At 38.7% G+C, this 23,924-nt stretch overlaps 1 protein-coding gene across 4 annotated transcripts in view; it reads left to right on the forward strand.

The window, feature by feature from the left end:
- Nucleotides 1–23,924, forward strand: part of RPAP2 (RNA polymerase II associated protein 2) — a 140,227-nt gene that overhangs the window by 53,293 nt on the left and 63,010 nt on the right. Inside the window, exon 12 of one of the 4 annotated variants that reach the window (XM_021944120.1) lies at nt 17,819–18,137. The exons of the other annotated variants lie outside the window; for them this stretch is intronic. Coding sequence (XP_021799812.1) covers nt 17,819–17,852 — 34 coding nt within the window. The 3' untranslated portion in view covers nt 17,853–18,137. Of the gene's footprint in view, nt 1–17,818; nt 18,138–23,924 lie in introns of those variants that run through there. 4 annotated transcript variants of the gene reach the window in all.

Consider the following 23,924-nt stretch of genomic DNA (forward strand, 5'->3'; position numbering starts at 1 on the left):
CTGTGAGCACTTTGGGAAGCTAAGGCGGGTAGATCACAAAGTCAGGAGATTGAGACCATCCTGGCCAACATGGTGAAACCCCATCTCTACTAAAAATATAAAAATTAGCTGGGCGTGGCATGCCTGTAATCCTAGGTACTCGGGAGGCTGAGGCAGGAAAACCGCTTGAACCAGAGAGTCAGAGGTTGCAGTAAACCAAGATTGCACCACTGCACTCCAGCCTGGTGATAGAGCGAGACTCTGTCTCAAAGAAAAAAGAAAGAACCATAATGAATTGCATAAAATTATGTTTTATGATGTGGTATTTTGATATGATTTAGGTATATCATATTTGTTTTTATATTCCTCATAATTCCATGTTACCCACAATATAAGAAACCAGAAAGTAAAGAATCGCTTTTATTCATGGTCACAGTATTCAGAATAGCTTTTTTGAAAAGATTTAACTGGTATTTTGAGAAGATTTTCTAGCCATAGGACACATCGCTCAGCTTCTGTCCCATTTACTCCTTCCCTCTTCCCTTTGCTCTTGGTCTTCCCCAGTCTTCTGTGACCTCTGTCAGTATACTTGAGCATGTAACACAAGAGCAGACTGTGCTGATGGTGACCTAAAACTGAGAAATACAGGGAAACGTCCAGACCAAAACTGGCAGCCAAAGAGAAGACATATAGAAGGCTATCGAGAAGCAGCTTAACTGGCCTGAGTTCCTTTATGTGCAGCCTATGTGCAGAAATGGGAATTAGGTTTCTCCAAGAGTGCTTATACTTAAAATGTAACTTTTCCACCCAAGTTTAATATAAAAACTTTGTAAATAAGCCACTACTTAGTTTTCTGATGGTCTATGGTTAATTGTATCATAGGAGTCAAATGTCCCTTGGTGACCAGGGAGAGAGGTATGTGTTGTGTTCTGTGTGAATTATTTGGTTATCCAATGAAGGAGATGAATATTTTGTATTACTCAGAAAGGATAGAGGATAAAGTGACGTGTGGTAGTCTAACATGGATACATGCTCTTCCTAGTTCTATGCCCTTGATGTTCTCTAATGGAAAGCTTTCAAGACCATCTCCAAAAATGTCTGCTTTCATTTTATTTATCTGAACTGGCTGTTTTCAGTGAACTGTGGCCCGCTTCCTAGGCAGAGACCATACAATAGTTTATTCTCTCTAAAAGCTTTGAGTATTCCTGTCGTTCAGGGAGTAGCATGTAAGTCCTGGGAAATGGTATTTAAACAGCTCAACTTGACCATGATCGCTAAACAAAAGCCATCACTGGACATGGGCAGCCACTTTAGGTAACCATCATACAGATAGATACTCTGGAGAGTCACTTCCCTAGGGCTACCAGGCCTGAATGGAAGATGTGACCAAGGCTTTTGCCTCAGCAGGCTGTTTTTTTAAAGCCTGCCTATCACTAATTTCCTCAGAAAAATCTGTGAACATACCAGGAAAAACAAAGAGATGGTTCCTTAGAAATCTATTGGTTACAAGTATTCCCAGCTCTTTCCCTTAGCAGTCCAAATTTAGTTTTAGGTATTTGAGACCATATTTGAAGATCATTGAAATTACTTTTTTATATTTCCTTACAATTATGGAATTTTTATATTTAACTGAGCTGTTTAAAGTTGAAATAAAATTCATATACAATTCACCATTTGTATATTTTAAAATATACAAAATACACAGTTCACTGGTTTTTAGTATATTCACTATGTTGTACAACCGTCACCACTATCTAATTCTGGAACATTTCTGTCACCCAAAAAAGAAACCTCCTATCTATTAGTTCAGTCCCAATTTCCCTTCCTCCAGTCCTCTGGCAACCATAAATCCATTCTCTATTTGACGGATTTATCTATTTCTGAACTTTTCATATAAATGGAATCATATATGACCTTTTATGTCTGGCTTCTTTCACTTAATGTGTTTTCAAGATTCATCCATTTTGTAGCATGTAACAGTACTTCATTCCTTTTTATGGCCAAATAATATTCTATTGTATGGATATACCACATTTGTTTATTCATCAGTTGACAAACATTTGGGTTATTTCCATTTTTTGCTATTTGATGGATAACAGTGCTATAAACATTCATGTACAGATGTTTTGTGTGAGCATATGTTTTATGTTCTCTTAGGTATATACCTAGGAGTAGAATTGCTGGGTCATATGATAACTCTGTTTAACCTTTTAAAGAACTGCCAAAGTGTTTTCTACAGTGGTTGTATCATTTTACATTTCCACTAGCAATGTATGAGGGCTGCAAAGATTGAACTTTACAAATTATCTCATCTTGCTTCACACCCAGTAGTCATTATAAAGGCTTATATATGCAGTTTCCCCAAAAGTTAAATATGCCTAATCTAATTGATTTTAGGCTTTCATGGACATGTAACATCAATTTCTTATGTTTTAGGAATTTCTACTATAAACGCAAAATGAGTACTTTCAAGCTAAAAACAAAGGTTACGGTGTTCATAGTGTTCAATTTGAAACCATATAAATGTCTGAACAGTAGCTACTGGTATTCTTTTGGATTCCTCAGTATCCATAAAATTCAGTTTTTGTTTCTTCCTTATATAAATCTTGAATTTGTTTATCTTATGATATTTACTATCCTATCACCTTTGTCATTGTGAAGTTTAAATATTTACCTGTTTACTGAGGATTGAACAATAATTGTTTCTATACATTCCCATACTTATTGCTGAGAGTTTATGTAAGAAAAACATGTTTTTAAACTGAAATAACTTTACCCTCAGCCAACAGAGCTATATGGGAATCTAGATAGTTCCTAAAGAAATAATACTTGTTTAAATTTTTAATCAAAGCCGACTTTCTACAATAATTCCCCCCACAGAATTCCCTATATCTTTGGCAGTTTTATAATGCTACTCTTTTTTTTTTATTCGTAAGTAGTTGAGTATCTCCAACTTCAGGCCATACTCCACATTAGAAGTCATCAAGGATCCTGAGCAAAAAGATGTGCACTCCAGCTGCCCTGTCCCAAGCAGCAGCAGTGGTGGATGACAGCATGACAGCAGTTAGCAGCAGTTGGCCCTTGCAAATCACAGCCTTGATTTTAGGAGCCAGTCCCTCTATCTGCTAGTGCCATCATCACATCCTGACTGAGCTCCCTGAGAGCTAGGAAGCATGAAGCTTGAGGGAATTGTTACCCCCAGCATCAGGGTCTGCCACTATAAGGGTGTGATAATCATTGTGTGTGGAAGCCATAGTTGACTACATTTCAATCTTAGAGTATTGAAAAAAAGTTGGAGACACTATTCTGAGAGAATTGTTACATGGTGACAATGATGAAGAAAAGCTTTTCCAGTATTCATCTGCCAAGTTGTTCTGTAGATCTGTCACAAACAGGAATTAGATATAAAGTTGTAAAGTCACTGTAACCCAGCCCTTTAAACAAACCTATGTGTAATATATCACCACAAAGTGAGTTACAAAGAACTTTTTTCTTTTGAATTAGAAATATCAGTGGAAAGCATCCCTGCTTCCTTATTAATGGGTAAACCTAAAGCATTAAATGCAAACATTAACAGGACATAAACCATCTGTTATAAGAAAAACATTTTATTTTATTTGGCTATCATAGCTTCTTATAATCAGAGTTTTTATCTCTGTTTTCTAGATAGTAGTTCTGAAATGGAAAGTTCATAGTGACATACTTCTTAATAGCATATTCTTCTTGTCTACTTTTTTTGTTTCTCTCAGAAGTCCTTTAATGGTACTAACCTCACATGCCTCCTGGTTTTTCAAATTTGGGGACATTAGCTTTGTGCCTAAGATTAAATGCAATTTTAATTTATATAATTAATTCATTATTATTATTATTTTGAGACAGGTTCTCTGTTACCTAGGCTGGAGTGCAGTGGCATGATCTCGGCTCACTGCAATCTCTGCCTCCCAGGCTCAAGCAATCCTCCTAACTCAACCTCCCAAGTAGCTGGGACTATGGGTGCATGCTACCATGCCCAGCTAATTTTTTTTTGTAGAGATAGGGTTTGACCACATTGCCTAGGCTGGTCTTGAGCTCAAGCAATCCTCCTACCTTGTCCTTATGTCATTAATTTTATTTAACATTATGTTTTTTAAATATAATTATTCTACCCCATAGACTACCTTTAACTATACAAGGGTCTCTCGAAACCCTAAACTCAGTCTCATTCTGGATTATATCCTATTTTTGTTCCTAACTAGCAGGGTAGCCTTGTACAAGTTACTTAACTTCATTGACTATTATTGTTGGCAGGATGAAGGATTGGACTAAATCCAGGTTAAATCAACTTGGTAGTGCTAATTCAAGTATGAGGTATAAAAAGTAAGAAACTGTTTTCATGCAATGTATCAAAGGCTTCTGAAAGAGATAAAGATGAGTATATTTAGCATAGGAAACAATTTAATTTTGCAGGTGGAGTTCCGTGGTGACACTGTCCAAGTGTTATACTTTGTTACATATCTCCATCATAAGCTTGGCAGGGAAATACTAGTCAGTCACTCTTTCTATGGAAAGATTTCAGAGTACTCATTTAAGTAAATGAGAGGAACACCCCGAAGAGGCCTTCTCTTTCTAGTGCAGACTTTAGTTGACATTATACAGGTTAAGTATTAGAAATCCAAAATCCAAAATGCTCCAAAATCTGAAACTTTTTCAGCACCAACATGATGCTCAAAGGAAATACTCGTTGGAGTGTTTCAGATTTCGGATTTTTGGATTAGGGATGTTCAACCAGTAAGTATAATGCAAGTATTCCAAAATTCTAAAATATCCGAACTCCAAAACAGTTCTGGTCCCAAGCATTTTAGATAAGGGATACTCAAACTATATTGCTCTTCATATCAAAGATGTGGAACTTTTCCTCAAATGCAAAAGGAGAACGTGGAGTGGTTTAGCACCTGCACATTATAATAAGGGTGGTAAAGAGCAAAATGAAACGTGTAAATTAATGTTGTGAATGTTAAAGTATGTTTTAAAACTGTTTTACTTACAGAATCCTCACTCCAACTGTGGGCCTTTTTTTCCTCATCCAATTTATTCTTTACATTTTGTTTTATTTATTTATTTTTTAAATTTTTTTAGTAGAGATGAGGTTTCACTATGTTGGCCAGGCTGGTCTCGAACTCCTGGTTTCAAGTGATCCACCTGCCTCAGCCTCCCAAAGTGATGGGATTATAGGTGTGAGCCACCATGCCCAGCCTATTCTTTATATTTTATTCTGGGAATAAGTATCATCAATGAATAGAAAAGTTTAGAAAGTTATTTTATGTGAGTGTTTCTGATTTTTCAAATCACATTTAAGGACTTTTTAAAAAAAATAGCTCTGGAATAACATTTTCCTTTTTTTAACTTTTATTTTTTGAGACAGAATCTCTGTCACCCAGGCTGCAGTACAGGTGACCTGATCTCAGCTTACTGCAACCTTCGCCTCCTGGGTTCAAGCAATCCTCCTCCCTCAGGCTCCCAAGTAGCTGGGATTACAGGTGTGTGTCACCACTCCGGGCTAATTTTTTTTTTTTTTTATTTTTAGTAGAGATGGGGTTTTGCCATGTTGGCCAGGCTGGTCTCGAACTCCTGTCCTCAAGTGATCTGCCCACCTCAGCCTCCCAAAGTGCTGGGGTTACAGGCATGAGCCACCACACCTGGCCCATTGTCCTTTTTTATTCTCTACTTTTTTTCTCTCATTAAAAAATGGGCCAGGCGCAGTGGCTCACACCTATAATCCCAGCACTTTGGGAGGCCAAGGCAGGTGGATCACCTGAGGTCAGGAGTTCAAGACCAACCTGGCCAACATGGTGAAACAACGTCTCTCCTAAAAATACAAAAATTAGCCTGGCGTGATGGTGGGAACCTCCTGTAATCTCAGCTACTTGGGATGCTGAGACAGGAGAATCGCTTGAACCCTTGAAGCAGAGGTTTCAGTGAGCTGAGATTGCGCCACTGCACTCCAGCCTGGGTGACAGAGCAAGATTCCATCTCAAAAAGAAAAAAAAAATAGAATTGCATATATAACACACACACACACACACAACAGATGTGTATTGAGCAACGCTATGAGTAAGACTATGTCTTAGACCCTGTAGGGAATACAAAGATTAAACAAATCCCTTTCACTCAAACACTTTACAGCCTACTGGAGGTTGGGGAAAGGGAGAAATCAATAATGTGCTGCACAAGTAGCTACAATAAAAAATTGAATGTGTTAAATGCCGGGAAAAAAAAAGGCACAAAATATTGTTGGGATTCAAAGAAGTAAAAGACTTCAATTGGGAGGTTATAATAGAAGTAAAAGATCTGTTTGGGGGAGCATACAAAGGTGATGGGTTCAAAAGACAGAAAGGATTTCAAGAAATAGAACAGATGAGAGGATTCTAGGAAGTACCTATGTATAGCATGAAAAAAGCAAGATAAGGCTGATAACTAGAAGGAAAGGTTGGGTCTATTGTAGAGATAGATTTTTGTTGTTGTTGTTTTGAGATAGAGTCTCTGTTGCCCAGGCTGGAGTGCAGTGACATGGTCTTGGCTCACTGCAACCTCTGCCTCCCGGGTTCAAGTGATTCTTGTGCCTCATCCTCACGAGTGTCTGAGGACTACAGGTGTGCACCACTAATTTTTGTATTTTTAATAGAGACAGGGTTTTGCCATGTTGGCCAGGCTGGTCTCAAACTCTTGGCCTCAAGTGATCTGCCTGCCTTGGCCTCCCAAAGTGTTGGGATTACAGGCGTAAGCCACCATACCCTGCCCCTGAGATAAATCCTTTAATGGCAGATAAACTTAATTCAGTGGGTAATGAAAGTCATTTAAATTTTTTGTTTTTGTTTTTTGTGGAGTTTTGTTTGTTTGCTTGTTTGTTTTAGACACAGGATCTTGCCCTGTTGCCCAGGCTGCAGTCAATGGCGTGATCATAGCCTACTGTAACCTCAGACTCCTGGGTTCAAGTGATCCTCCCTTCATTTAAGTTTTGAGTAGAATAATATCATAAAATCTGTGTTTTAGGAAGGTTAGTCTTGCAGAGATCTGGAGTCAGATCTGATCCTATCTTCCACCTTGCGTCAGCCTTTCAAAGACTTTGAATTGCTGTTAAAGAAAAACTTTTTATTGTGGCCTACATACCCCTGTGATCTAGCCTTTCTTTCTTCTCCAGCCTCATCTCACACCATCCTGCCTTATTCTCCCATTCCTGTCACTCTGACCTTCTTTCATATCTTTCTCATCATAATCTTTACCACTGTAGGACACAGGTCCGAAATGTTCTCTCCCCTCTTCCCTTGGTTAATTCCTCTTCTTCTTTCAGAACTTGAGGAAGTGTTTCCTCCTCAAGAAGTTTTCCCTGACCTCCCTGGCTAGATCAAACAGGCCCTCACAACACTATATACTTTTCTTTCTTAGCACTTACCCTATTTTCAGTTTTATATTTAATTGTATGATTACTTGATTAATGTATGCTTGTCTCACTGTACTTAAAATTTTTAGGGGCTGGCTCATCTTTATTTTTTTTCCTTTGAGACATGGTCTCACTCTGTCACCCAGGCTAAAGTGCAGTGGCACAGTCACAGCTCACTAAAGCCTTAACCTCCTGAGTTCAAGTGATCTCCTGCCTCAGCCTCCCATGTAGCTGGGACCATAGGCATGCATCACCATGCTCAGCTTTAAAAATTTTTTTTTTTGTAGAGATGGGTCTCACCTTGTTGCCCAGGCTGGTCTCGAACTCCTAAACTCAAGTGATCCCCCACCTCGGTCTCCCAAAGTGCTGGGATTACAGGCGTGAGCCACTATGCCCAGCCTATTCATCTTTAAATTTTAAAAAAAGAAAACAGGAAACACAAATACACCTATCCTTTTTTCTTGACCTCAGGCTATCAAACGTCTTGAAGAGCTTGTCTGCTCTCAGTGATTCCAGTGCTTCTCATTAATCCTTTGCATTCTGGATCTTGCCCCCACCTTTTATGGAATTGATTTTCTCAAAGCCTCTACTAGTAACAGCCTAGTTAAACGAAGAGCAGTGAGGCAATGAAATGTAAAGGAAGAGACAAATTATGAGAAACACTATAGCTCTAGAATCTATAGGATTTTGCAAAGTTGGGGAAAGTCAAACATAATATTAAGATATTAAGACAGGTGGCTGTGAAGATACTGGTGCCTTCTGAGAAGTAGGTAGGAAGAACTAATTGAAAGAGGTGATGCATTTATTTTTTTTATATTTTTATTTATTTATTTATGAGATGGAGTTATGCTCTTGTTGCCCAAGCTGGAGTGCAATGGCACAATCTCGGCTCACCGCAACCCCCACCTCCCAGGTTCAAGCAATTCTCCGGCCTCAGCCTCCCAAGTAGCTGGGATTACAGGTGTGCGCCACCATGCCCAGCTAATTTTTGTATTTTTAGTAGAGATAGGATTTTGCCATTTTGGCCACACTGGTCTTGACTCCTGACCTTAGATGATTCACCCGCCTTGGCCTCCCAAAGTGCTGGGATTACAGGCATGAGCCATCATGCCTAGCGATGCACTTGGTTTTATACCTGTTTTGCAAGTGCTGAGACTTCCTGTTCAATTTAAGATTTAGGCAGATTATCAGTTAGATGGCTCCCTGACAGGAGCTGAAAATGTGGAACTAGAGCTGAAGAATGGTGATGAAAATCAGAGACCTAGATTTTGGTGTCAGCATTGGGATGGATGAGATGGCAGAGGTAGAGGATGTTAAATGCACAGTCAAGATGGGACAAAACTTTGTGAGACAGCTGGATCAAGGCCAAGAATGCCTGAAGAATACAGAGAAAGCAGAAAAGGGGAGAGAGGGGAAACAGACACTTTGAGCACCAACTAAATGCAAACACCGTGCTAGACTCTACATTATTTCGTTTGATTCTCACAATTCAGTCTCGTCAGTGGTGTTCCACTCACCAATGGAAGAAATAGGCTTTGTAAAGACATACACTTTGCCCAAGGTCAGAGCTGAGATTCAGACCCAGACCCTATCTGACTTCAAAACATGTACTTTGCCCTGCAGTGTGCCTCAGACAGGTATGTAATCAACCAGAACACTGTTAAAGAGTCTTACTTAAGTTTAAGTTTCAAGAAAAATGTAGTAACTACCTTTCTAGAGATGAAGTAGTTGCTCTGTGCTGAATGAGAATGAGCATAAGTACTAAGGGCTGTGGTCCTGGCAATTAGGTGGTGTGGGTAACCTTCAAGAAAGCAGTTTCTACAGAATGATGAGTGGAGACCAGATTGTAAAGGCTGCTATAGTATTACATGTGGTGTTGAGGCACTGGACGGAGTAAATGCCAGCTACTCTTTTCATATGGTTGGCAAAAGCAGAAAGGAGAAGGGGTTTATCATCCAATATGATATGATAAATCATCAGAAGATTCTCAAGATAGTGGAAGTTTGAGCGTTTTGGTAGCAGAGGGGAAGGAGACATTAGACAGGCAAGGCTGGAAGAACTAGAGGGTAACTGCTGGAATGTGGCCCATGAAGAGACTGGGAATGACATCAAAGGTGTATTTGCCTCTTTTTCTTTCCTAACTCCTTTCACCCACTTTCCTACTTATCTGCCACATATTTCTCTCTCCTTGCTTTAAATGTCAGTGTTATTTGGTAACATTTTGCCTCCTGCTCTTAATTTCAAAAGCACAGGAACCAAACCTTGTATATTTCAGCTCCCAAAAACCCATATTATTAATTTTCATTACTGTTACATTCATTACTGTATTATTAGTTTCATTCTGGCTCTGATTGATTGTTACCCTCCTTTCTCCACAGGTCAATGATACCCCTAGGAGAATTAATTTAGGCATTTCTGAGCTTGAGTTATATAGCCACTATGTTTAATTATGGTGACTAACCTTTATTTTCTCATATTCATGACTTTTACCTTCCCCTGCCTTCTCACGTTCCATGACCCACAAGTTGGTTTTGGGAACATAAACATATAATTTACCAAAAAAAAAAAAGCATATATATATATATGTATATATATGTACATATATACATATGCGCACACATGCAAGTTTCTACATGAGAATAAGAGAATTTCTATTTATCCAATATTGTGTTTGGACAATATGTAAACAGTGCTAAGCCAGGAAAGATATCTGTAGTAAGTGAGGTGAATTTGAAGCAGTTTTCTTACCAAAACATAATCTCCATACAGTCAAAGACATTGTCTGGATTACTTTTGTCTTCCTAGTGCCAAGCACTTACTCTAGCACTTAGTAAGCATTCAGTGAATATTTGTTGATACATCAAAAGAATGAATGGGATGGGAAAAAGTTGGATAAATTATTGTTGATATTATGGACTTACGGCATAGATTTGGTAACAGTGGTAAAATTGCATTGCATGTGAAAAAACAGAAAGAGTTGCTTACTATTGTGACTGAAGAAAAGACTTTCATTATAGAGATATAATGTCTATAATGATTCATATTTTCCCACATAAATACAGTCTGATAAAGATGTGACTATTTAGCCTTAAAAGAATTGCTAATTTTAACCAAATCCAGCATTGCCTTTTTGCAAATACAATTTTTATAAAATCTTTAATAAAATTAACAAAAAACAAAGTTAGATATAAATGTGAGATTATCTTTTAATTCATTAGTTATAAAATTAGTACACTTTAACTTTTTAAAAATGTTTCTTTGATTCAAAACTTTATTCCAAATATTGCTTTTATCTTCCATGGATTTAACTGTTTTCTCTTCTGTGGACTGACAAAATAGAAGAATTGGTTATAGAGCAGTTAGTTACCAGGTCGATAGAGGTGGCACTATGTCTTGTAGTTATTTATCTGATGCATCACAGACACAATTCTGAAGAATTCTTTAAATGTTTTACAGGTTGATATTTGTTCGTTGAATTGGAAGCATTTATCAAATATTAATGGGTCCTAATGGAAATTTTTTACTCAAGAGGCAAACTCTTCCTTTAACTAGTTTTACTGAATGTATTTTAAAAAATAGCCTTGCAAACTTGAATGAAAGTTACAAGGAGAAAAAAATTATTCCCAAGTGTATTAAGAGTGCTCGTGAAATTCAAGATCCCGGTCACCGATTGTATTTTCTTCTCTGTTGTTAAACACTTCCATTTAGATTATGTATTATAGAGACTCAACAGCTTTTAAATATTCTTCCTGCCTCTGACTTTTCTCATTCTGATAATTCCAGTTAACAAATAAAGTCATGTGGTGTTTGGAAGCAAAATTCAAATGCTTCCATTTTATTTATTCCTTGTTTAAATATTTTTACAAAGTTGTAAAGCAGATTTTACGAGCCAAAATGGTGAAAAAGAGCCTGGAATTTTCTGGTTCTCACTATTGGCTGTTTGTGTTGTCCCACCATTCACTTTGAATGAGTTTGGGATTTGGCTGTTTGTCATTTTAGTACAACTCAAGTATAATCTGCCTTAAAAGACAGGAACATATCACAATACACAAGGCTTAACATTGAAAATTCCGAGTGCAGCAAAAGCACTTCAGAAACTGTTCCAAACTCTTGGTGAACACCTGCAGTTTCTGTGGTGGTGAAAAGACATTACAGTAATTGAATCTCCAGGACTATTTCCATTTTATTTATTTACAGATTTTCTTTTCAGTGAGTTTTGAAGCCCCACATTATAATGTTTTTTGTCACTCAGAGATTTTTCATTGCAAGGAGTGACAAATCTGCTGCACTGCAAAAATGTTTCATGAGAATAAAGCAATTGCCAGGTTATAACTAGTATTATTCTGGTATCAGTGCAGAGAAAAATGTTGCTCTAAAACACTAAGACTTACACAACTTTTATATGCTCCAAAATCAAGTTCCCAAACATATAAAATTAAGTGCCACTAGCCAATTCTTTGCAGCCAAGGTTATACACTGAGACAGAAGGTTATATATTGAAAGTAGGAGTAAAATCTATACTCCTTCCTCAGGGGGAAAAAAAGGCACATTTGAAAAAATAGAAGCCCTTTTTATAATTTGAAGAAGTATATGAACCCCTGCATCTCAAGTTAAGATAAGAAAGTGGAGTCCATAAATGTTGGCTTCTCTTTTGAGGAACCTGATGATAAGGGTAGGAAAGAGATTGAACAGTAACCATTTGTTTTGGATAAAAACAGACTTAACCATACAATATGGAGAAGGAGCCAATAAAGAAAAATAATTTGAAGTTGCGGGCAAGGTAGATACACATGATGGAACAGGGCATGTCTCAGGAGGCAAAAGGAAATGTGATCATGGCACAGGCAGATGGAATAGTGTGAACGGGAGAGAAATACTACATCTTCTGAGACAAGGAGAAAATAAGTGAAGAGCAGCATGACTGCAGATACGTTTATAGGTAGAAGGGAGAGATTTTTATATCATGCCTAACAACTTCATTTTTCAATGAAGTAGGGTATGAGGTTCTCTTCTAAGAGTAAAGAAGTTACGGTTGTATAAAGAGTGAAAAAACAATTGACCCTTGAACAACATGGGTTTATGGGTTTTAATTGTGCAAGTCCACTTATATGTGGATATTGTTCTGCCTCTGCCACACTTAAGATAGCAAGACCAACCCCACTTCCCTTCCTCCTCCTCCTCCTCAGCCTACTCAGTGTGAATACAAGGATAAAAACCTTTATGATGATCTACTTCCACTTAATGAATAGTAAATATATTTTCTCTTCTTTATGATTTTCTTTTTTTCCTTCCTTTTTTTATTGTTATACTTTAAGTTCTAGGGTACATGTGCACAACGTGCAGGTTTGTTACATATGTATACATGTGCCATGTTGGTTTGCTGCACCCATTAACTCGTCATTTACATTAGGTATATCTCCTAATGCTATCCCTCCCACTCCCCTCTCCCCACAATAGGCCCCGATGTGTGATGTTCCCCTTCCTGTGTCCAAGTGATCTCATTGTTCAGTTCCCACCTATGAGTGAGAACATATGGTGTTTGGTTTTCTGTTCTTGCGATAGTTTGTGGAGAATGATGGTTTCCAGCTGCATCCATGTCCCTACAAAGGACATGAACTCATCCTTTTTTATGGCCACATAGTATTCCATGGTGTATATGTGCCACATTATTTTCTTAACATTCTCTTTCCTCTAGCTTACTTTATTGTAAGGATCTAATACATATCCTTATATAATGCATTATGTAATATTTATTATAAGCATATAGCATAAAATATGTGTTAATCGACTTTATGTTGTCTGTAAGGCTTCTGGTCAACAGTGAGCTATTTATAGTTAAGTTTTGAGGAGTCAAAAGTTATATACAGATTTTCAACTGCATGGGGGAGGGGGTCAGTGTCCCTAATGCCTGCATTGCTCAGGGGTCAACTGTAATGATAGTGGAGTAGTCATTGAGAGGATTCAGAAAAGGAGCTAATTCAGGGTGAGAGAAAATTGACAAGTGACATTAAGTATCCAGATGAGGCTACAGATCATGGATTTGTACTGGTACCGACCTTCAGGGTTCCCTTCTTCCCCATATACCCATGCCACCAGTAGTTTCCAGCCATCTATTATAGGTGTGGAGAAAGCAGATTGCAACATTTATCTCAGGGTGTAGGTTTTGCTAGGTAAAAAAGCTAAGGCAAGGATGCAAGAGGTTTGGAAGAGTACTAATGAGGTATTAGTTCAAAAAATCAAGGCAAATATAATAAGGAAGAAAAGTAGAGTTACCTTAGAAAGAAAATTGGTCATCCTAATCAAATAATTCTTGTGTTTCTCCCCACAAAATGGTATCTTCAGCTCTGACATCTCTCCTAAATTGTAGACCAAAATTTTTTTCTTTTTTGCTGGGCACCTTCATTTGGATATCTCCTAAGCATTTCAAACTCTCAAATTTGAGATGAAGTCATTTTGCCTTTCAGATGGCCCGTTTCTTTTGGTGGTATTGGTATCCTCCTAATTACCCAGAACTGTGCTTCTCTTTATTTCTCATAGCTAATCAATTGCTAAGTCCTTTTAGTTCCATATACAGTTGTCTTTCTCCATTCCCACTGCTACTAACCCACATCAGGCCTTCATTACTTGCCTAGACTGCTGCAATTATAGCCCTCCCAAGCAGGTCTCCTTGCCGTGTGTCTCTTCATTCAACTAGTCCATCCTTCCCTCTAGCTTTAAAACTCGTATCACTGAAGCTTAACTCTGATCAAGGCAGGCCTTTGTTCAGAAACTTAGTGACTTCCCAGCTCCTACCACATAATTTTGCATGATTTCAAGGCCCTTCACAAGTGGCCCCAACTTACCTATTCACCTTATTTCTCTTTTATGTCTTTACATTATGTCCACTGACTGTTTCCCCCACAACCATCTTTAATAGGACTTGACCTATGCTTGAAATTTATTTTCTTTTCATATCTGCCTATTGTAGCCTTCAAGATCCAGTTCCAATGTTACCAATTCCTTAGAAGCCTTCCTTAACACCCCACAGGCAGAAATAATACCTCCCTTGTATAAACCTCCTTGAGTAAGACCTCTCATTGGGACCTTCTGCTTTGTTACACATTTATATAAAAATCTCATTTTCTTTACTATCCAATTTCTTCCAAAAGTGCAGTGAATAAGTATAACAAATAAACAGAACTACACAAACTTATTCAATTTGGAAATTTAACAGAGCTTCACATCCATGGTTTTCAGCACTGGCTATATATTAGAATTACATGGGGAGGCTTTAAAAAAATACTAATGATTGATTCAAAGATTTTGATTCATTTGTCTTGGGTGGGGCATGGGCATAAGAATTTTTTAAGTTCCCCAAGTGATGCTAATTTGTGCAGGCAGAATTGAGAACCACTGTCTTAATTCTAGTGCACATTGGTGTGCTAAGTAGAGAAGTGCTAAATCAGTTGACTTAGCTGTGTATACCAGGGTTTGCTTGGTTAGAGGTACTTAGCTTTCTTCTAAAATCATTAATAGTGTTGAAAGGTTCCTCTTGACTATCACAAAGGAAGGATGAATTAGAAACAGCAGAATTGTTGGTTTTCATTTGCATGCTTTATTTGGTTATGACAGATTTCAAAAATTATTTGAAGAGTATATCCAAGTGGGTCTTTGAAAATTGTAAGATCTACTCATTTCTTAAAATGAATCAGACATGTGAACTAGTGTGGTCTAGCGGTTAGAAGTGTAGACTAGTGGGAGTACTTCTGGGGTTATTTGTTCATCTTTTACTGACTTACATGACCTTAAGAAAGTCACTTGAGCCCCAACACTTCCTGCAACTTCACAGGAAGGTTGAAGACCAACAAGTCAGTCTTATAAAAAAAAAAAATTAACAAACTTGGAAATCACGATAGCTTCTTAGGTTTGACTGAGTTGTTGAAATCTTTCCTGCCACAAAGGGAACAACTAGGAAAGAACTGGCATTCAGGAAAAACTCTCCATCTCCAATTTAGAAAGTTTCCCACCATCCATTTTAAAGTATCTGAATGTTTTAGCTGGACGTGGTGGTGCTTGCCTGTAGTCTCAGCTATTTGGGAGGCTGAGGTAGGAGGATTGTTTGAGCCTAGGAGTTCAAGGCTGCAGTGAGCTGTGATCGCACCACACTGCATCTCAGCCTGGGTGACAGAGCCAGGCCATGTCCCTTAGAAAAGGGAATTTTAAATTTAGCCCTGACCTCCTGGCATTTATTTCCTTGTCAGTTATAAAACCATGTTTACTGAAAAACATATCAATAACAGCAGTTTAGCAAAGTACCACGAAGTAGTTACCTATGCATGTGGCCCAGTCCATGTTATTTTATGGAAAAAGAAGAACTCTTCAACAGGGTGACAGGTTCTTTCTGTGTGCCCTAGTAGCTATTGTGTTACTTTGGGGAGGAAGCCAAGGGCCACAGATGAGACAGATGTGTTCAGAGTCTCACTAGTGGAGTTGAATCTTCTGCCTTTTCCTCGATAAGAAACAAGCAAGGTAGATAAAGAGTTAATATTAAACATGAAATTGTGATTACTTTCATGCTAAGAAGCACGCAGTGTATATTGTATATTTTATCTAACATACAGATAAAATTCCTTTTGAAAGTATATATCAGAATTTTTTTTCAATATCTGAGAGAGGCATTTTGCAAAATGTCTGGGGTTTGTATGGAGCCCTGCAATTTCTGAAAATAGATGACATTTTGACCCTTTGTGTTGCCGGTCACAGCTCTTCATTTCAGTTTTGATTGTATGGGTGTGCAAACAGGTATTTTGGTTTAATGCTTTATCATTTACCACTTGTTCACGTAGAAAAGGGAAAAATCTCAAGTGTTAGAAGAAGATAAAATATGGGTAAAGTGACAGTTGTTACTGCCATGCAGGAAGAAAGTATTGGGGCCTGATAGATAAGCAAATAGACAAAATACCTTTGTGATAAAGGTCTCCACTTTTCGTACTCTTCTTAGCCAGTATGACCCTGGATAATTCCTTTACCCTCTCCAAAGCCTCAGGAACTTCAGCTTTCAAAAGGAAACTGACTGGATAGGTTGCACCTAAAACACATTTGTGAAAATTAAGTGTGATTTCCTCAAATATAACCATATAGCCTCCTAAAATAAAACTATGCTGTTAAACCTCATCTTTTAGATTCTTTACTTACCCAACCCATTATTAATTAGTGCCTCATCTTTCCCAGAAGGCTTTTGCTTTTGATTGTAAGCCTTCAAAGTATCAGGTATTATAATACCCATTTGTTTTAATTGGTTAAAGTGATAAACATAGTGCCTGTGCATGTACACATTGAAGGTATGGCAGTTTGACAGAAATAGTCTTCCTACCTTCTCCTTCCCAGCCCTAACTTCTTGAAGGGTGAAAGAGTGAGTGTTTAAAAAAATTTCTTTTAAGCCCAGTGTTATCTTTTAGCAGTCTTTACATCTTCATCACCTATATGCATGGTAATCAGCAGAACAGGCTTCCCTACTGCAGCAGAACTCTGCATGAACCTAGTAATTTCTCAAATCTGTTAGGTACAGAAAAGTGTGTGGCCTTTCACTTCCTGTCCCTTCCTCCAACCCCAAACCATAGAGAAGCATGCTTTCTGGTGACATTTTATTCACATAGACATTCTCACAGCTCTTTATTCTGTAAGATTATGTTGAGTATGAGGAGTGTTGTCCCGTGTCATTTTACAACAGCCTACTCGTTTGATTTTGCAAATTTGGAAATAAATTATGAACACTTAGGAAAATCTTTCTATGAAAGAGTTATTACTTCTGCCCAGTTTTGAAAGTCAGGTTTGGAGATACCTGTGCTATATCATATTAGGCAGGTGCCTGATGTGATCTTCACACATATCACCTAGGATTATTCAGGAAAGGATAATTCAGATTGTGGAGCTACAGTATGGAGTTTCCAGTGGTTCAGTATGAGTGTAGTAAGCAAGACAGTAGGGACCAGAATGGGGAAGGCCACTTAAAAATCCAAGTTCATGGCTGGCTACAGTGGCTCACACCTGTAATCCCAGCACTTTGGGAGGCTGAGGTGGGTGGATCACAAGGTCAGGAGTTCAAGACCAGCCTGACCAACATGCTGAAACCCCATCTCTAATAAAAATACAAAAATTAGCCAGGCGCAGTGGTGGGCACCTGTAATGCCAGCTACTTGGGAGGCTGAGGCAGGAGAACCGCTTGAACCTGGGAGGTAGAGGTTGCAGTGAGCCGAGATCGTGCCACTGCGCTCTAGCCTGGGCGACAGCGCAAGACTCCGTCTCAGAAAAAGAAAAAATCCAAGTTCATTACTGACTTTTATTGTACTCCACGAAATAAATAGCATAGAGATTCATCAGTTTAGCTCCACTTGCTCAATAAACCACAACTTTAACTCTTTATATGTATTTTTCTGTTGACAGAATACAAACTGGTGACTTCCAAAATTATGGATAACTTCTGAGGCTTAGTCAAGAGTTTGTACAGCTCTAAATCCTTGGATAGAAGGTTTTAATAAAAATGCCAACTTTTAATTAAAAATCCCTCTCTTGATTCAGTTATCTTGCCCAAACTTTGAAACTCTTCTTACTACTGTATATAATAATTCCTGTTAACCAGATGTTGTTTGATAGCTCAGTAATAACAAATGGAGGGTACTTGTCCTAACCTGATTTACGTTCTTTCCTTTTGATGTGTAGCATATGTGGAGCAGTCAGCTAAATAAAGGTCTTATCAATAAGATGCAGTTTGACACTTGGCTTTTTGCTTTTGTTGTTACGCCACTTACCATATGGTAAAGAATTGTTACAGAAGGATATCTGTCTTTTCAGAAGTGAGGTTTGAATCGGTGGAGGTTTCATGAGCAGTTTCCTCTTGTTTGTGATTTATACATTGCAAGTTTTTATTATGTAAGTTGTTTTCAAATTATATAGCCTGTGTTAAGCCATCTTAAGTGTCACCTTTTGAGGTTTTTATTCATACTTAAATCACTTGAATAACTTTCAGCAGAAATCTTTTGTTTTTACTTATAGCCAATCACATTCTCTGCTGGTTATTTTTAAAGTATTTCCTGCATAAACCACATTAAATATCAGCTGTAGTATACATTACTGTTTTTTATTTATGTAGAAGTTATTTGGGCCCACCATGTTATTATGGGGTTTTGTTTCTTTGTTTTGTTTTGTTTTAGAGACAAAGTCTGTCTTACTGTTTCACCCAGGTTGGAGTACAGTGACATGATCATAGCTCACTGTAAACTTGAACTCCTGGGGTCGAGTTTACAAGTTGTGGGAACCGATCCTCCCGCCTCAGCCTCTTGTTGGGACTTCAGGCGTGCACCTCCACACTCAGCTAATTTTTTTATTTTTGGTAGAGATGGGATCTTGCTCTGTTGCCCAGACTGGTCTCAAGTTCCAGGCCTCAAACAATCTTCCCACCTCAGCCTCCCAATGCACTGGGAATGCAGGTATAAGTCACCACTCCCATGCTGGTTTTATTTGATATTCACTATTAGAAGTTGCAAGATTGGAATAGAGGCTTGACTCCCTTTCAGTGTATAATGGGGTAGGAGTTGTTCATTAATGAAAAAATTAAACAGGTAAGTAATTAGCATATCATAATTTATACTGCACAGAAAAAGGAATAAAGAATAAGGAGAAAAGAGGAGCCTAGGGAGTCAATTTAACAAAAAAAAAAAAAAAGAGGAAGCAGGTGTTTGGTAAGATCTTGCAATTGTACTTCAAAGATAACCCGAAAGTAAACATTTTTATTTTATATGTTTATCTTTTTGTGAGACAAGAGTCTCGCTCTGTCACCCAGGCTGGAGTGCAGTGGCACAATCTCGGCTTACTGCAACCCGTGCCTCCAGGGTTCAAGTGATTCTTGTGCCTCAGCCTCCCAAGTAGCTGGGACTACAGGCATGTGCCACTATGCCCAGCTAATTTTTGTATTTTTAGTAGAGATGGGGTTTCACCATGTTGGCCAGGCTTGTCTTGAACTCCTGGCCACAAGTGATCCGCCCAGGTCATTCCTCCCAAAGTACTGAGATTACAGGCATGAGCCACTGTGCCCAGTCTATTTTATGATATATTTCTGTGGGGTTTGACATGTTTTGTTTTATATTTTGAAGTACTGAATTTGGACAGTTTGGACAATATTTATATTATGTGGCACTACATTTTAGAAAAATGATAAGCTAGAAGTGAGTATAGGAAAGAACACCACTGCAAACACCAATCCCAATAGGGAGTAGTCAGATGGCATCTATAAGGAAAGATTAAAAAGACTTGGAATTAACTGAGAACCATTTTCAAGAATATGAAGGAATAAGTTTAAGAGCTTGCATACCCCCCGACCAAAAACACCCACAAAAGTTCAATGAAGAAGAAAATAAAATTCTGCAAGAGACATTTAGATTATATATGAGAAACAATGTCTAGAATTTAAGGTTTATTAACCATTGCAGCATGCTACATGTAGAAGTGTAGCATCTCCATCCTTCAGAATCATGAAGGTAGTTTATTAGCAGTTTTGTGAAAAGAGACCAAATCATTATATTAAGAAAAGGGTCTATTCTGCTTACTTTGGCGAGACTTTACAAAAAAACACAGGGATGGGGCCTTTGGGTCTCATTTAATTTTTTTTTTTTTTGAAACAGGGTCTCGCTCTGTCGCCCAGGCTGGAGTGCAGTGGGCGGATCTCAGCTCACTGCAAGCTCCGCCTCCCAGGTTCACGCCATTCTCCTGCCTCAGCCTCCCGTGTAGCTGGGACTACAGGTGCCCACCACCTCACCCAGTTAGTTTTTTGTATTTTTTAATAGAGACGGGCTTTCACCTTGTTAGCCAGGATGGTCTCGATCTCCTGACCTCGTGATCCGCTCGTCTCAGCCTCCCAAAGTGCTGGGATTACAGGCTTGAGCCACCATGCCCGGCCTCATTTAATTCTTAATAGAAGGAGACTGAAAGGGAGTATAAATCCCCCAAAACAGTTGAGTCTTCATTTTGCTTATAGTTTCTGCTATTCTCATTTACCTAAAGAAAATAAAAATATACCCCATGGAAGAAGAGTGATAGCCAGAATTACACAGAAATAAAGACCTATAGATAACAAGCATTGGTGAAGATACCTGGGAGAGGGAACTCTTGCACATTGTCAGTGGGAGTGTAAATTAGTTCAGCCATTATGGAGAACAATGTGGAGGTTCCTCAAGACATTAAAAATAGGCCAGGCACCGTGGCTCACACCTGTAATCCCAGCACTTTGGGAGGCTGAGGTGGGTGGATCACGAGGTCAGGAGTTCCAGCCTGGCCAACGTGGTGAAACCCCATCTCTATTAAAAATAGAAAAATTAGCCAGGCATGGTGGTGTGTACCTATAATCCCAGCTACTCAGGAGGCTGAGGCAGGAGAATCACTTGGACCTGGAAGGCAGAGGTTGCAGTGAGCTGAGATCGTGCCACTGCACTCCAGCCTGGGCAATAGAGTGAGTCTCTGTCTCAAAAAAAAAAACCAAAATAGCCCTACAGTATAATCCAGCAATCCCACTGAAGGGTGGGTGGGTGGGTAGGTAGGTAGATAAATAAGACAGAACGATAGATAGATAAGATAGATCCACAGGAAATGAAATCAGTGTGTCAGAGAGACATCTGCACTCCCATTTTCATTGCAGCATTGTTCACAATAGCCAAGATACGGAATCAGCCAAAGTGTCCATCAACAGATACATGAATAAAGAAAATATGGTATATATATTTTATATATATATATAAACAGTGGCATATATTCAGCTTTAAAAAGACGGAAATCCTGTTATTTGTGACAACATGGGTGAATCTGGAGGACATTAGGTTAAGTGAAATAAGCCAGGCACAAATACAAATACCATACAATCTCACTTATATGTGGAATCTTAAAAAAAACTTGGGCCAGGTGCAGTGGTTCATGCCTGTAATCCCAGCACTTTAGGAGGCTGAGTTGGAAGGATTGCTTGAGGCCAGGAGATTGGGGCTGCAGTGAGCTCTGATTGCACCACTGCACTCCACCCTGGGTGACAGAGTGAGACCCTGTCTCAAAAAAAAAAAAAAAAAAACAGAAAAACAAAACAAAAAGAAGTATCTGACACCTAGAAAGCAATAAATATTAGTCATTATTATCATCATCAAAACAGATTTAAGTGTTCTTACCACATAAAAATAAGTATATGAGGTAATGCATATGTTAATTAGCTCGATGCAGTCATTCCACAATGTACACGTATTTCAAAATGTCATATTGTACTCCATAAATATATGCAATTTTTATTTGCCAATTAAAAATAACTTTACGTAGATATCCTAAATTGCTTCTTCCCTTGGCCAAGTAAATCTCATGTCATTTAGAATGAAAAGAATTTCCTCTCCTTTCATATTTCACCTATAAGGCTTAATTAAGTACTTTTGTTCCTGAGAAAGGGACCAAGCAACCCCTCTAGGCCCAGCCCCTTGCTCCACAGTTTCCTCTGTAGTTCTGGAAGTGAATTAAAGCTAACGCCCAAGCCTGCTCAGTGGCACATTGCACTATTCACGCTTAGCCAGCCTTAGTGCTTCCCAGATAACACTGAATTCCAGGACAAATGGAAGCGAGGAAGAGAATTTCAGTAACAAGTGGTAGGTCATGATTTAATGCCTGATGAATTTGAAGCTCATCTCACACCTCACTGATGGATGTTCTGAAATATTCTGGCAGGAAGATGCAGAATGTGTGGCCTGGGGGAGGGGGAATGAAGAAAATGTTTCCTCCATTCTTCTAAAAATGAAAGGAGGGGAGCCTAGCACAGTGGCTCACACCTATAATCCCAGTCTCTCAGGAGGATGAGGTAGGAGGATTGCTTGACGCCAGGAGTTCAAGACCAGCCTGGGCAATATAGCAAGACAGTAAAAAAAATTTTTTTAAAGTAGCTGGGTATGGTGGCACATGCCTGTAGTCCCAGCTGTTAATACTTTGGAGGCTGAGGCAGGAGGATTACTTGAGCCCAGGAGTTCGAGGCTTCGGTGAGCTATGATTGCACCACTGCAGTACAGCCTGAGCGACATAGCAAGGCCTCGTCTCCTCTCAATCAAATGAGAGGAGGAAAATTTTGTGAAGAAGAAAAACATTTCAGTAATCACAATAAATAGTTGTCCTCTTAAACTAGTTCTTCCTTCAACAAGTAATTATTGATGATCTACAGTGTAACAGGCATGAAGGATACAGTGAACACAATAGATGAAGTCATTGTCCTCATGACATTCACATATTTTTGGATGGAGATAGACAAGCAAACAAATAGACAATTATTAAGGATGATGGAGAAAAAGCAAAGAAAGGAAGTAGAGAGGTGAGACTGAGGTTGGATTTTAGAGGGAAAGGTGACATTAAACAAAACTGAATCACATGAAGGATCCTACCATGCAGAGAACTGAGGGGGAATATCCCCAAGCAAGCCTCTAAAGTGGGGAGAACTTAACCTCAGCACAAATTGAGATATGGTTGGCCAGTATGATTGGAATGGAATGAGCCAGGGAAAATACTCTCTCCAGCTGGAAACTTTATGAGATAGTTTTGGTTACTAAGCATCCTCTATCCACAAGTGGTCCAGTATGCGAGAGATTTTTCATAGACCAGCCCCTGAATATCCTAGAGCCAAATGGTTCCTTTAGATTTCTCATCTCCTGTTGTAATTGCTCTAATCATCAGAGTGATAGTATATAAAGCATTATATTAATGACTGAGTTATTCATTTTAAATTAAAACTGTAAGGCCGGGCGCGGTGGCTTACACCTGTAATCCCAGCACTTTGGGAAGCCAAGGTGGGCGGATCATCTGAGGTCAGGAGTTCGAGAGCAGTCTGGCCAACATGGTGAAACCTCATCTCTACTAAAAATACAAAAAAAAAAAAAAAAGTAGCTGGGCATGCTGTGGCGCACCTGTAATCCCAGCTACTCGGGACTCTGAGGGCTGAAGAATTGCTTGAACCCAGGAGGCAGAGGTTGCAGTGAGCAGAGATCATGCCATTGCACTCCAGTCTGAGCAACAAGAGCAAAACTTGGTCTCAAAAAATAATAATTAAAGCTGTATATAATTAGTACAGGAGTTGGCAAACTTTGGTAAAGGTCTAGATTGTAAATGTGTTTGTCTTTGCTGGCACTACAGTTGCAACTACTTGATTCTGCTGTTGCAGCATGAAAGCAACTGTAGAATATGTAAATAAATGGTTATGGCCATATTTGAAATAAATGGGAAGCCCAATTTGGCCTGTGGACCATGGGTTGTCCATGGACCTATTATATTACATTGAGAGGCCAACAAGAGAGATTATAAAGAATCAGGGGTAGGAGAAGAACCATGACTAAGAGGGGGAGAATTCTAGGAAGGGAGGAAGTGATCAGAAACATCCAATACTTCAGTTAACTAGGAAGAGAACACAGAAGAGTCTTTCAGAAGTGGAAGTTAGGAGACCATTACTGACCATGAAAAGAACAGTTCCCGTATTAAGTCTGTTCATTTTTCACTG

Source organism: Papio anubis, chromosome 1 (genome assembly GCF_008728515.1).
Source record: "Papio anubis isolate 15944 chromosome 1, Panubis1.0, whole genome shotgun sequence".
Classification (NCBI taxonomy): domain Eukaryota; kingdom Metazoa; phylum Chordata; class Mammalia; order Primates; family Cercopithecidae; genus Papio; species Papio anubis.